Raw genomic sequence first — 13,558 nt, 5'->3', positions numbered from 1 at the left:
TGGTTCAATGATTTCAAGGAAAAAACATAACAACTATTACCTGGTGTAGGTTATACAGAAATCGTAAAACGTACTCGTCGTAGAAAAAAACAACCTAATGATGGAAACGCCTCGCGATGATTTTAGGACAAAAGGTTTTATTGAAATCATCGATAATCTCTAATGCTATAAATAACTTAGTTCATTTTCATTCTAAATATTTGGAAGAATTTTTTATTGAATGAAACAATTCCAAAGTTACGTGAACTCCAGATACACTGATGCACAAAAACGTCATAGTCATTTGTATAAGATTCTAATGGAAGTTCAATTAGCCGATGTATTTTCTAACACAGAAATAGCTCTTCGGACTTTTAACATTAATGATCACAAATTGTTCTGCCGAACGATCCTTCTCGCAAGTAAAAAGAATCAAAGCTGCTGAAAGAGCCATTGTGAATGATGACAAAGTGTGATCTCTTCTGCATAAACGTCAAAATTCCAAAGTGATTGATTGGATCACCTGATTCGTATTTGACTATCGCTGTCTCATTCTGTATCTCTTTCTATCACCCGCTGAAGATAGGTGCCGCCATATTGAACAGCCTGTCAAAACGCTGAAAAGTAGCCATATTGAACAGCCTGTCAGGCAGTTTACAGATAAGAGATCACACTTTGTCATCATTCACAATGGAAAGAGCTACAACGCGACAAGAGGGGCTTTAGATGTTAGGTATACTTTGCATTGAGTCAGATTTATTGAACAAACTCGATATTGATGATATAATTGATGAATTTGCCGAAAACAAATGTAGAAAACGGCATGTTTAAAATGTAGATAGTAATTTTATTGATATTATTACATTGTGACAATACAATTTTTATAAAAGATATAAGTTTGTATTTTTTAATCGAAAAAGAAGGGAGCGGACGTGAAAAACAGGGCCCCAAATTGATGGTTGCCTGGGGCCCCGTTGAGGGTTAATTCGGGCCTGGCAAGAAATAAAAAATTCTCGAGGTTATTCCATACAAGTTGATGGCATATATAAGTCAATAGAAAATTTTCATTGATTTCGGTTAGCTGATATATTGTTGTACCAAGCCGTTGTATGTAAAATAATCTAGAAGAAGCAATCGGCTGTTGGGATAACAACACCTGGAAGATTCCATAGAAAAAATGTTTCAGAAATACTCAAATAAAATTTCGTTTGTCAAGTAGTATCCATATGACGCAATAAAGCCAGACAGGTGTAGTCATTATTACAAAATGGAGTCGCATTTGACAATACTTGCCCTCAAAATTCTGAGTGTTGCTTCTTGACTTATCTGCAGCATTTATTTTTCAGCATCATAAAAAATGCAACATTAATACCTTTCTAAAATAGGAAGTAAAGTGCAAGAAAATAACGCCTGTGGTCTCTATTTTGTTTTGTGGCAAGTTTTATTTTATTTTCCTGAGTGGATATGGGAAAAGTTTTAGTCAACGCAACGGAAACAGACTTTTGACGTCAATGAGATGATTGACGTACTGGAACAATATCAATCGCGGAAGAGTATCTGGGAGGCTTGTAATACGATCGCTAGTGATCGTTGGCACACGGTTCCGAGACACAACATTTATCTATGTAAACGAAGCGTTCAGAGGTAGGTGGCTGGCGTGAAAATATAAAGTGGCAGAAGTTTTACAGCAACGATGCTTAAAAAAATCAGAGCTTATAGAAATTCATTAATGGCAAAAAAGAAATATGTGGCCTATTAAAACTTTATTTTTAACAGCTCTGGCTGACCCTGGAAACGTTAAGACAAACATGATCAAACTCGACAGACATGGTTCCGACTTTCTATATCTCACCAACTGCCTCTCTTTTCATCCTCCCTTATTTCCTCTCCACTATGAATTTTCGGCGGCCACCGTGGTGTGATGGTAGCGTGCTCCGCCTATCACACCGTATGCCCTGGCTTCGCACCCCGGGCAAAGCAACAAAAAAATTTTAGAAATAAGGTTTTTCAATTAGAAGAAAATTTTTCTAAGCGGGGTCGCCCCTCGGCAGTGTTTGGCAAGCGCTCCGGGTGTATTTCTGCCATGAAAAGCTCTCAGTGAAAACTCATCTGCCTTGCAGATGCCGTTCGGAGTCGGCATAAAACATGTAGGTCCCGTCCGGCCAATTTGTAGGGAAAATCAAGAGGAGCACGACGCAAATTGGAAGAGAAGCTCGGCCCTAGATCTCTTCGGAGGTTATCGCGCCTTACATTTTTTTATTTATGAATTTTCTAGTTTACCTTAATCGGCCCATTAAATTTCCCTATCCCTTTCAGTCTTCCGCAAATCTTCACGTTTTTCCTCTGACTCTTCCTCGTATCCAAGTCTAAATATCACTATTACTCTTAATCTTATCCTACTATTATCCTTACTCTTAATGTAAACCGTTTTTACTAATTTCTCTCAAGCCATTACCTTTATTCTTACTTTTACGAATTTGATTTTCGTGTGTTGCAGGGAAGTGACGCCCATAGATGACAGAGAGATCAAGAAAATGTCAAAATTACTTCGAGCGTTTTCTTATAATGTGGGTACCGCATTTACTATTAATATTTAAAGATTGTACTTTAGCCAAAATAACTTTCTCTACGCGATTTGTTTAAATCTCAAATTGCTTCGTGGACCAGCACCTCCACAGCTTTCGATTACTGCGGAATTCAGGAGAAATTTCCGTTCCCATTAACCCCTTCCTGAATATGGCATCACTGATTTACAACCATATTCTGACTCAGAGTGAGTGACAATTGGTATAAAAAGCTAAATATCAACTGTTCTTATAGTTGATATTATTTAAAAGAAAAAAGCGAGTAATGCTTCAAAAAGTTTTGCTAATTCCCTGCAAAAATCGTGAGTACTCCATGCATGCATGTATGGAGTACTCGCTATGGACCAAGCGAGTGCTCCAAAATTAACCACAGTTTATACAAAAAATATGGTCAAATTAACACTGTGATGTCCTACGACTGGACCATATACTCCAACTCCGCATTACGTCAGAGTAATCCATGGAGTACCCACAGTCCAATAAACATCGTGTAGTGATTAAATAAATAAAAAAAACGAGCAATGATCGGCTTACAATATGTTCGTGTAGAAATATGAGTTGGTCCATTGCTGCATTACAGTGGAGTATAATGGTAAGTACTCCAGTGGACCACATGATCCAACTATTTTGGCAGGGTTTTGGTATAATACATATTCACATGCTCACAAAGCTGCGAATAAAATGATAAGAAAAATTGTTGAATACATCATGGCTCTAAGTCCGATTTTTGCAAAATAGATATTTTGCCATATGAATGTAGGGTTTGGCCAAAAAATCTTCATAGCTTCTGCTAGAATTATAGGAAAAATATATTGGGCTTACTTTAAAGGTATTCTACGTACATTTTAGAATCTGTGTTAATATGTATAGTGTTCTTGAATTTTAGCAGAGATATTAGACTTAAATTATGAGAAATTAGCCTAAAATAAACTTTTAACTATTATATTATCATTTTTAACAAATTTCTTAGGGAAGTTTTTTTTTACTTACACCTGAAATAAGTTCAGAACATTTCCAACAACTTTCATTCAGACAGTTTTTCTATTTTCGAATTCGCTTTAGTAGAAACAAATTTTCAAAAAAAAAAAAAAAACATATCTTCAAGTAATAAGCAAAAAACAAAATTTTTAAAATTTTAATGTAATTTATTTAAAAAATTATTTTTTTTACTTAGAATTGACCATTGTTACGTATTTTTCAAAATAAAAGTAAAGTTATGTTATCATTTTTTAAAATCTAATGCTGAATTACTTGGATATCCCTGCAAAAATCGTTTGATCATGTGGTCCACTGGAGTACTTACCATTATACTCCACTGTAACGCAGCAATGGACCAACTCATGTTTCTACACGAACATATTGTAAGCCGATCATTGCTCGTTTTTAACGATTGTGATCACTACACGATGTTTATTGAACTGTGGGTACTCCATGGATTACTCTGATGTAAAGCGGAGTTGGAGTATATGGTCCAGTCCTAGGATATCGCAATGTTAATTGGACCATATTTTTTGTATGAATTGTGGTTAATTTTGGAGCACTCGCTTGGTCCATAGCGAGTACTCCATGCATGCTAGGAGTATTCGCGATTTTTGCAGGGATGTTAATTTGGGTTTATTCGTTGAACACGATACCTACCACGTAATTTACTTAATGTGTATTTGCAAAAGTCGCGGACTCGAAATCGGACTTAGAGCTATGGTGTCTTCAGCAATTTTTCTTAGAATCACCTTTAGATTACGTTTTTGCTATACATCTGATGAAAAAATCCATATATAAAATTTGACCCGCTCTAATGTATATACATACATGTACCCTTAAACTTTATATGGACTGCCAAATGTGTGTAACCAAAGATTTTAAAAATCTACACTCTTTGCTAATATGTTAAAAAAAAAATCAATTGAGTTTACTTACCTTCCCAAAACTTCCTTTCCCAATTGCACGCAGTATTTGAAAATGATCAAAATTGACTGTGGCAGCAATCCAATTTGTGGTGATATGTATCACAATTAAAGCGTGAAAAGAAATAGAAAATGACGTTAATGTGAATATATAGACAAGCATATATACGAAAGTGCATCTAGATATACTTATAGACTCAGGCGAGATTCGTTGCTGAAGGGCAAATTAATGGTGACTTATAACCATAAAGCCATAACCAGATAAAACAGCTGATCGAACCTACCTTAGGGAAATGAATGTAATCGATTAATGGTGCCATACCATAACGCTGACGCCATAACCATACCATAGCCAACTAATTGGTTTTTGGTTTCTCGCCATATCCATAACCTAAAAATATTTGAGTTGGTGAATTTAATAACATTTTGTAGATTTTATTTATTGTTTTGGATACGTTATGACTAAGAGAATATGGAATATGTTTTTAATTTTTTGCGTTTTCGTAATTTTTAAGAAATTTTCACAACTTTTAGGTTAAGGCACCATTAATCGATCACTATGGAAATGGTTATGGATATGGGTATGGTTACGACTATGGCGTTAGAGTTAAGGAAGTTAAATTCACACTTTAAGTCGCGGAGGGGCTTTTTAAAATGGAAGATATAAACCAAAGGCAGAATACGCTAAGAAAATCAACACGACTGACTAGGGTGTAACTCTGAATCAAACTGAACTTTCACTTTATTACCATCAATAATAAAACTTACAATGTGCTGATAATAATATTAATACTTATTGCTAACTGAATGATATTATTGCTTACTAAGTAGAATTAGCTAGCTGTGTACTTAATATTTTGTTAAATAGCAGAATTCCCAGAATTGCCAGTTTGCAACTTTAATTTAGACCGGATATTAATACTATTGTTGATTTGTGATTTTTAAAATGAATTGGTCAATATCGCCTGCTGCTGACTCTGTACTTATATAACTTGGCGAACTATTGACCTTATTTGGTAGAGTAGCGGAATTATACGTAACCACCCTCCCTTTTAGATTGGAATTCTCCTGAATTCTACTATTTAATTTTATAATTACTTTATTATGTTTAAAAATTGAAAATATTACAACCATTATTATTATAATAATTATGCTTACGATGCATACATATGAAACTTTGCTATGGTTATACAAGCTTACAATACTCTGTAGATAAGCATGGGGCAGTTGAGGGCGAGCAGTTTAGTGTGAGTTATAAGGGAGTAATTTGATGCGCTTGTAGGCGTATGAGTCGTGGCACTGTGGATGGCGTACCCGAATCACACGTTTGGGATTGCGGGTTCAAAGCCCACTGCAAGCAAGCGATTTTTAAATTTATTATCTTTTTTATTTTATAAATTACTATTTTAATGGACTGTATGTTATTTTACTTTGTTTATGGTGTATTTAAAATACGGGACGATGCAAAGCATCGGTACACCTTATTTATGATATCTTTATTTTAATGTATTTGTTTGTTATTTTTAAATTTATTTAGAGAGAGGTCACTATGTACCTGTTACACCTTGTATTTATTCATTGGGGGCGAGCACTGGGGGCTCCAAGGTATTGGCTGCGGGATGAGCCACCTTGTTTTGCTTTGAAAAACCCCTTGTATTTATTCATTGGGGGCGAGCACTGGGGGCTCTGAGGTTTCGCTCTAATGAGCCACCTCATCTTCTATTTGAAGAACCCTTAAAAAATGTGATATGGAGGCGAGCACTGGGCTCTGACGTATTGGCACCCCATCTTCTACTCGAAGAACCTCTTGTATTTATTCATTGGGGGCGAGCACGGGGGCTCTGAGATTTCGCTCTAATGAGCCACCTCATCTTCTATTTGAAGAACCTCAATTTTAAATTAAAAACTAAAACTATATCTTTAGAATATTTCACTAACAAGTTGAGAATTACAAGCACACTCAATGGCTAATGAAACAAACGAAAGAAAAAAGTCATAGTTTAAGTCGCTTAAACACTCTGTATATTTATTTTATTAAGTTTAATGACATCCGTTAAAGTTATTTTTTCCGTAAAATTGCGTATCATTTCATTTTGAATGTGTAACGTTTTTTCTTCAATATTTTCTTTTGAATTTGAAATAATTGAAATATATAATTTATATATAATTTGAATAACAATCATTTATTTTTAGTGAACAGTTCGTATATTGTCAAAGAGTATATATTTGTTAAGAGGCGTCACTCGATACTTTTGTTGTTGCCAAAGCAAATTACTCGATGTTTTCTCAAGGTAGTCGTTGGTCTTTTTTGTCAGATGTATTTATAAAAACGCCTTCTATACATTTTCGTGGGGTATTTATGTTTATTTTATTGATTGTATTAAATTAATTAAATAATTCTCTTTCCAAAAATCGTAATTATGCAAAGTCACTTCACCGCATAAATATATAGGATGCAGTTAAAGAAAACTAAACAAAACTTCCTTGAGAATCACATTCGACATGACAGGGTTGCTTTGGCAACAACAAAAGTATCGAGTGACGCCTCTTAACAAATATATACTCTTTGATATTGTAACAAATTATTTTCTACTAGAATAACTGTATTTTCTGTACAAGTTTGATTTATTAATAAGTTTCGGGCATTCTTAATAAGAATTGTATCTATATCAATTTCTATTATTTCAAGCTCTTTGTTTTTAGTAAATTGGCAATTTGAGTTTAAAATACAATGTGTGCTTGGCTTTAATTTTCCTAGCTGTTTATTTTCTTCAAATTTATACGTTTTGTTGTTGTATTCAAAAATTTCTTCGATTTCGTAGTCAATCTCATGATAGGAATCGTTTGGTATTGGTATAATGTATCTAACTTGGAACATTTACAAAAGTTACAGGTATTTTTATACTAAGTATTAGAAATGTATTATTAAAAAATGCTGTTCCAAATTGTAGGTATTTTAGCTTATAGTAGTCAATATCATACTTCATTATTTCATTACTTGTTAAGATATTAGGGTGTATTATCTTGTACTTGGCTGCCACTACGGTATCGAGTATCTGTTCTATTCTAGTTTTCAGCAGTTGAATTTTTGTTAATTGCTCTAAATATAAACTTCTTTCATATTCCTCATCAAGTGATTTTTGTATAAGGTTGAGTCCTTTTTCTATTTTAATTTTATCGTTATTTATAATCTCGTTAATCTGTTCTAGGGTGCTGCTAAAATAATCGTTTATAAGGACCTGTTTATTAATTTTTTCTCCTGTTTGTAAGAGGTGATTTTTTATATCCTGTCTATCCTCGTCGCCCATCGTACCAAATATCCATTTTGATAAGGTACCGCCTGCATTTATCAGCCCTCGTTTGTGTCGTTTGTTTTTTCGGTCTTAGCGTTAGTAATTTGCTCCTTGTGTCTGCTATTTCGAGTAATAAGAGGTCTTTGTATTTTGCTTTCGTTGATACTACGTTGTCCGTCATTTTGTTTAAAAGTCTTCTATCCTGGTTATATTAATCATGTGTAAGATAATTTCAGTGTCTTTCATGGTTTCTTGCGTCTTAAATTGAATGTCTATAAATCCTGACTGATCCTTAATTTTAGTCACGATGATCTCACAATTGGATTTAGACGTCCATTGTATTATCAATATTAATATCATTATTATCTGTAAATTTAAGAGGTCTTTTAATATTACATGGATGAATACCCTTGAGACTTTTCTTCTTATATTTTGGTTGTTCCTTGTGCCTTAATGCTTTATAATTTTTTATAAAGCCTCTTCTCCTAGTTTCTACGTAGCTTTCTCGTTTCTTGTTAAGTTTATGGATAAATTTTCCCTTAGATAACTCCATATTTTGTCTAACTTTTTCTTTACTAATCTTGCCATTTTGTACTTCTACCGGGATACCTTTTATTGTTGAATCATATCTTTCATTATAAGTTCTTATTGCTTTTTGCATAATTTGATTGATTGGTAATTTCTTGCTCAAATAATATATTATCCTAAATATCTCAGCCACAGAGTTGTGCATTCTTTCAATATCTGCATTTCCTGTGTGGGTATTAGGTTTCGTCAGGTGTAGTTCGATTCCTTCTTGATCTAAAAATTCCTTCAAACGTACTGTTTTGAATTCATTATCCGCGATTATTTTCTCTGGTTTGCCTATTTTCGAAAAATGATTTTCTAACTGTTCAATTATTGTAATGTGATTTCTATCTGTTAAGGCATATACTGCTCCAAATTTGGAGAATTTGTCTATTATTGTTAGAAAATGAAACCGCTTTATAACGTAAGTGTCTATATGTATTACTTGATTTATATCCGGTGGTGTTTCAGTGTAAAAAAATTTACGTTTTATGGGATTTCGATCATACTTAACTTCTTTACAAATGTCACATTGGTTAATGACTATTTGTACCAATTCCATTAACTTTGGAAAATAAATTTTTTCTTTAATTTTATTATATGTCTCCTGGATGTCTGAATGCATACTCTCTTTTACGTGGTACAGTGATATCTGTTTCACTGCCTCTACCTCCGTTTCAATGTCCCTCGCCCTCATTGTACATTTATAGAATTTTAATTGATTGTCATCTGAAAACATTTCCCTTAACTTCTGTTGGCAATGTTATATTTCGTATCGGTAAGCTCTGAGTATATTCCAACTGATCCTTTGGTGATATACTTTTCTCACATTGTATTAAAATCGCTTTCCGCTATAAAAATTATTCTTTTTCCATGTAACTGTTTCATTTCTTCGATCTTGTTATTAGTTAAAATAATTTGTGTTTTATATTTGTTTACAATTTCTTTTTTGATAAAAAAATTATCTTGAAGATTTTCTTCCGCTGAATGCATTGTAGCCATTGTCTCATCTTTTAGGTTATTTATCGTTTCCGAATCAATTTTCATATCCTTGACTATTGGTAAATCCCTACATTTATCAATTTCTTTCATACTTTCCATTTTATCAACTTAATTATTGTTTCTCCGTTTTAGGTAACTGTAACGATTCTATTACCTTTATTTTATCCGGATTTGGTTTTAAGCCATTTTCTGTTAAAATGTGCCCCAAAAATTCAGTTTCTTTTTTCATGAAATTGCATTTGTCCATTTGAACCTTTAAATTTGCTCTTTCTAGCACCTTAAAAATTTCTGTTATTGTCCTTACATACTCCTGAAGGGATGTACTAAATATCAAAATGTCATCTAAGTACACCACACATGTTTTATTGATGAAGTCTCTTAGAGTTTCATTCATTAGACGTTGAAATGTTGCCGAGGCATTTTTCAATCCAAACGACATTCTAATAAATTCATACAACCCGTGAGGTGTTGCAAACGCTGTTTTCTCTCTATCTTGTGCCCTTATGAAGATTTGGTGATAACCTTTGGCTAGATCTAATGTTGTAAAGTATTGTGCTTTACCCAGGTTGTCCAAAATTGAATTAATATTAGGAAGAGGAAATTTGTCATCTATTGTTACTTTGTTCAGTTTTCTGTAATCTGTCACAATTCTATATTTCCTTTCTCCCGAGTTGTCGATTTTTTTTGGTACTACAATTAAAGGACTGGAATATCGGGAGCGACTTTTCCTAATAATCCCTTGGTCTTCCATTTCCTTTATTTGCTTTCGTACTTCTACTTCATGTTGCGGAGTGTATCTATATAACTTACTGCTTATTTGCTCATTTGTCGTTGTCCTGATTTCGCGTAGTACCTTCGTAGTGTTGGTTAATTGATCTCCTTTAAAAAATAAATTTTTAATCTTTTTACGATTTTTACTACTTCTTCTTTTTCTTCATTGTTAAGATGATTCATATTAATTCTACCCCAATCGAATTCTTTGCTTCTAATGCATGAATTTCTAAATTGGTATACGGATTACTCTCAAAATAGGTAGTTCTTTTATTTAGCATTATACAACCATCCACCAAATTTATTGTTGTGTTAAAACAGTTAAGTAAGTGAATGCTTATAATGAAACTATACTTTCGACCTCTTAGCTGAGTCAATTTCCATCTTATTTCTGCATAATGTGGAAGATTGAATTCTTTAGGTGCATTTGTAAGCACCTCATATTTAATAACATCGCTTTTAGTTATTGTGCTAAATGTAATAGCTTTTTTTTTAATAAAATTCTTTTGAAATCGTTTATACTACTGTCAATTAAGCCTATGCTTGCTCCAGTATCTATGAGAGCTTTAAATTTTTTCTTTTTAAACGTTAAAGTTATGGTGGGAAGACAGTCCGAGCTGGTCCCTCGAAAAAATTTCGCTCTTCATCTTTAACTAGGTTTTTATTGTCCTGATTTCTGCAACATTCGCATGAATTTAATTCAACGAAATCTTCTTGTTTTTCTTTATTTATATTGTCAGCTTCCATCGGTTCCTCTCGGTCTTGCCTAGGTTAATTCCAGCGATTTTGGCCGGAATTTGGCCTAGGGTTTCCTACCTTTGGGGACCTGTGAAGTTGTCCTGAATTTCCCGAGATTTGGGGATTATTTGAAGGCCTTCTTTGGTAAGACATGTTATCTTTATTTTGGTTTGAATATTGGTGGGGTGGCCTGTTTTGCACTGAGCTAACTTGCCTGTGATAAGTATTTTGATTAAAATTCTGTCTTACTTGTCCTGAAGTTTTGTCGTGATATCCTGTATTTTTATCAGTAGTATATTGAGGTTTTTGGTAGTCGTATCGGTCTGTGTTTAGATTCTTCCTTGTCCATTCCCTGTAGCTTGACCTTTCATCTCTTCTATTTATTTTCCTGTATTCTGGTCGTATGCATGTATCCTCAAATCTTCTATGGTTCATAATTTTTATTATCTCCCCTAATTGTGTACACTCGTATATTTTATCTAACAAGGTACCCTGTGTCATCTCTTTTGACGCATTTACTAACAAACTTTCGATATTGGTGAGGTCGATACCCTGTCCTCCTTTATAATACACAATCAATTCATCTGCCTTATATTTTATATTTTGTAATTCTACCGCTAGTTCACTCACCGTATTTACCCGCAGGTTAGTTACTTTCCGGTATATATTATGCGGCTCCGTGTCAGGTTTGAACCTCATATTTAATGTGTCCTTTATCATCCCCCAGTTGTCCGGTTGAGGTATGTTAATGATGATATTTTTTGCTTCGCCTTGAAAAGTTTTATAAAAAATTGTCATTACTGCCTCCTTCTTCAGTTCTTCATCGTTGATTGTTGATAGTAAATATTCCGTACTGCAGAAGAATGAATTCACTGTTACATCGCCTTGGCCAGCGAATATAGGAAGTTGGTTGATGCTTTTAAATAGTCTATCAATTCGGTGTTGGTCCGCTGTCTGTCTTTGAGTTTGCCGTTGTTGTTGGTGTGTTTGTTGCAACTCAATATAGGCATTTCTAAGCTGTTCTATTTGCTGTTCTCGCCTGGCGAGCTCTTCCACCAGGTTTACATCTATTAGTTGAGCTGGATCCTGAGCCATTGCCCTTCTTAAGTCGTGTTCCCTTTGCCTTGCTGTGCCTATTTTTGTTTTTTTTTTTGCACTATCACTTTTTATTTATGTCCGCTATTAGTGGGTGGTGCACTGCAATCCTGTTGCGTTCACTTCACTGCCACTTATTTCAATATTTTGTGGGTGGTGTTCTATAAGTTTATTGTGATCACTGCACTGCCACTTTTTGTTGCTGATAACAATTTTTATTTGTTTTTATTTATTTTATATCCTAGAGGGTCCGGCCAACTCCTGAGTTGACTACGGAATCGCAGGATTGTATACGGGTGTTAATTAGTATTATATATTTTAAGGGGAACGTTTTCCGTAACCGATCCTTTTTATTTTAAAAGGACTTTCGACTGCGCCAGATTCGTTGCTTAAGTCGCGGAGGGGCTTTTTAAAAAGGAAGATATAAACCAAAGGCAGAATACGCTAAGAAAGTCAACACGACTGACTAGGGTGTAACTCTGAATCAAACTCAACTTTCACTTTATTACCATCAATAATGAAACTTACAATTTGCTGATAATAATATTAATACTTATTGCTAACTGAATGATATTATTGCTTACTAAGTAGAATTAACTAGCTGTGTACTTAATATTTTGCTAAATAGCAGAATTCCCAGAATTGCCAGTTTGCAACTTTAATTTCGACCGGATATTAATACTATTGTTGATTTGTGATTTTTAAAATGAATTGGTCAATATCCTCCCCTGCTGACTCTGCACTTATATAACTCGGCGAGCTATTAACCGTATTTGGTAGAGTAGCGGAATTATACGTAACTGGCGCGGATCTACCCCTATTTTTATGTACGATGTGTGTCACGAAAGCAAGCGCCGAAAGGTCTTTTTCAATATTACGTCGGTTGCAAACGTGGCTCAGAACGACTGTGCTTCAGGAAAGATTGGTCGGCCTGGCGTTGCTGAATATACATTCTGACATTGAAGTGAAACCAGAAGATATCGTCGAACGATTCGCGAATCAGGGGGACATAGGATGGTTTTATAGTGCGTGTTTCATTTTGAGTGAAAATTTCTGAAAAGGATCACCTAAAAGCGTGATAATTTATTTTTGAGCAACAGAAGTATTATTTGATAGCTGTCGAAAATACAAAAAATTGCTCATCTTCGATTTTTCCAACAAAAACTGTGTCCTTAATAATTGCCATTTGAGTTTTTTGTTCTCTTTCTTTTGAAGCTGAGTAGCAGCCTATAGGCTTCACCGATTTTGACAATTCAAACACCATTTTGCTTGTAATTAAAAACTCTTTAAAAGCAAATTTTTTATTTCTTTACAGAACAAAAATTAAATATCCAAAGAAAACAAATATTCAAATGTTCAATACCTAAATAAAGTATTTGAAAAATAAAATTTTGTATGGAAAATCTTCAACTCCAAGGTGTGCAAATGAAAATATCTAGCATCAATACTGCGGGCCATTTTTTTCTCAACGGAATATCATAGAGAGTAAAATTTTGCGTACGTGGTTTTCCTTGCGTGCAAAAATGTGCCCAACAACAATTTTTTTTCCCCGGTTTTTGCAAGAATTTTAAAAATATAAATTTATTTCACAGAAATAAAAAATGTGCTCTAAAAGAGTTTTTAA

The 13,558-nt window shown here is 34.0% G+C and overlaps 1 protein-coding gene across 3 annotated transcripts in view; it reads right to left on the bottom strand.

The window, feature by feature from the left end:
• LOC137238290 (serine/threonine-protein kinase 32A) overlaps positions 1 to 13,558 on the bottom strand; it is a 285,449-nt gene that overhangs the window by 45,838 nt on the left and 226,053 nt on the right. For all 3 annotated transcript variants that reach the window (XM_067763112.1, XM_067763114.1, XM_067763113.1), the window contains exon 5: positions 4,482 to 4,537. In XM_067763112.1, the coding sequence (XP_067619213.1) occupies positions 4,482 to 4,537 (56 nt within the window). The remainder of the gene's footprint in view (positions 1 to 4,481; positions 4,538 to 13,558) is intronic.

The sequence above is a fragment of the Eurosta solidaginis genome, chromosome 1 (genome assembly GCF_040869045.1).
Source record: "Eurosta solidaginis isolate ZX-2024a chromosome 1, ASM4086904v1, whole genome shotgun sequence".
In the NCBI taxonomy this organism is placed as follows: domain Eukaryota; kingdom Metazoa; phylum Arthropoda; class Insecta; order Diptera; family Tephritidae; genus Eurosta; species Eurosta solidaginis.
Note: the sequence above shows the minus strand (reverse complement) of the source record. Positions and strands in the feature narration are given on the sequence as shown.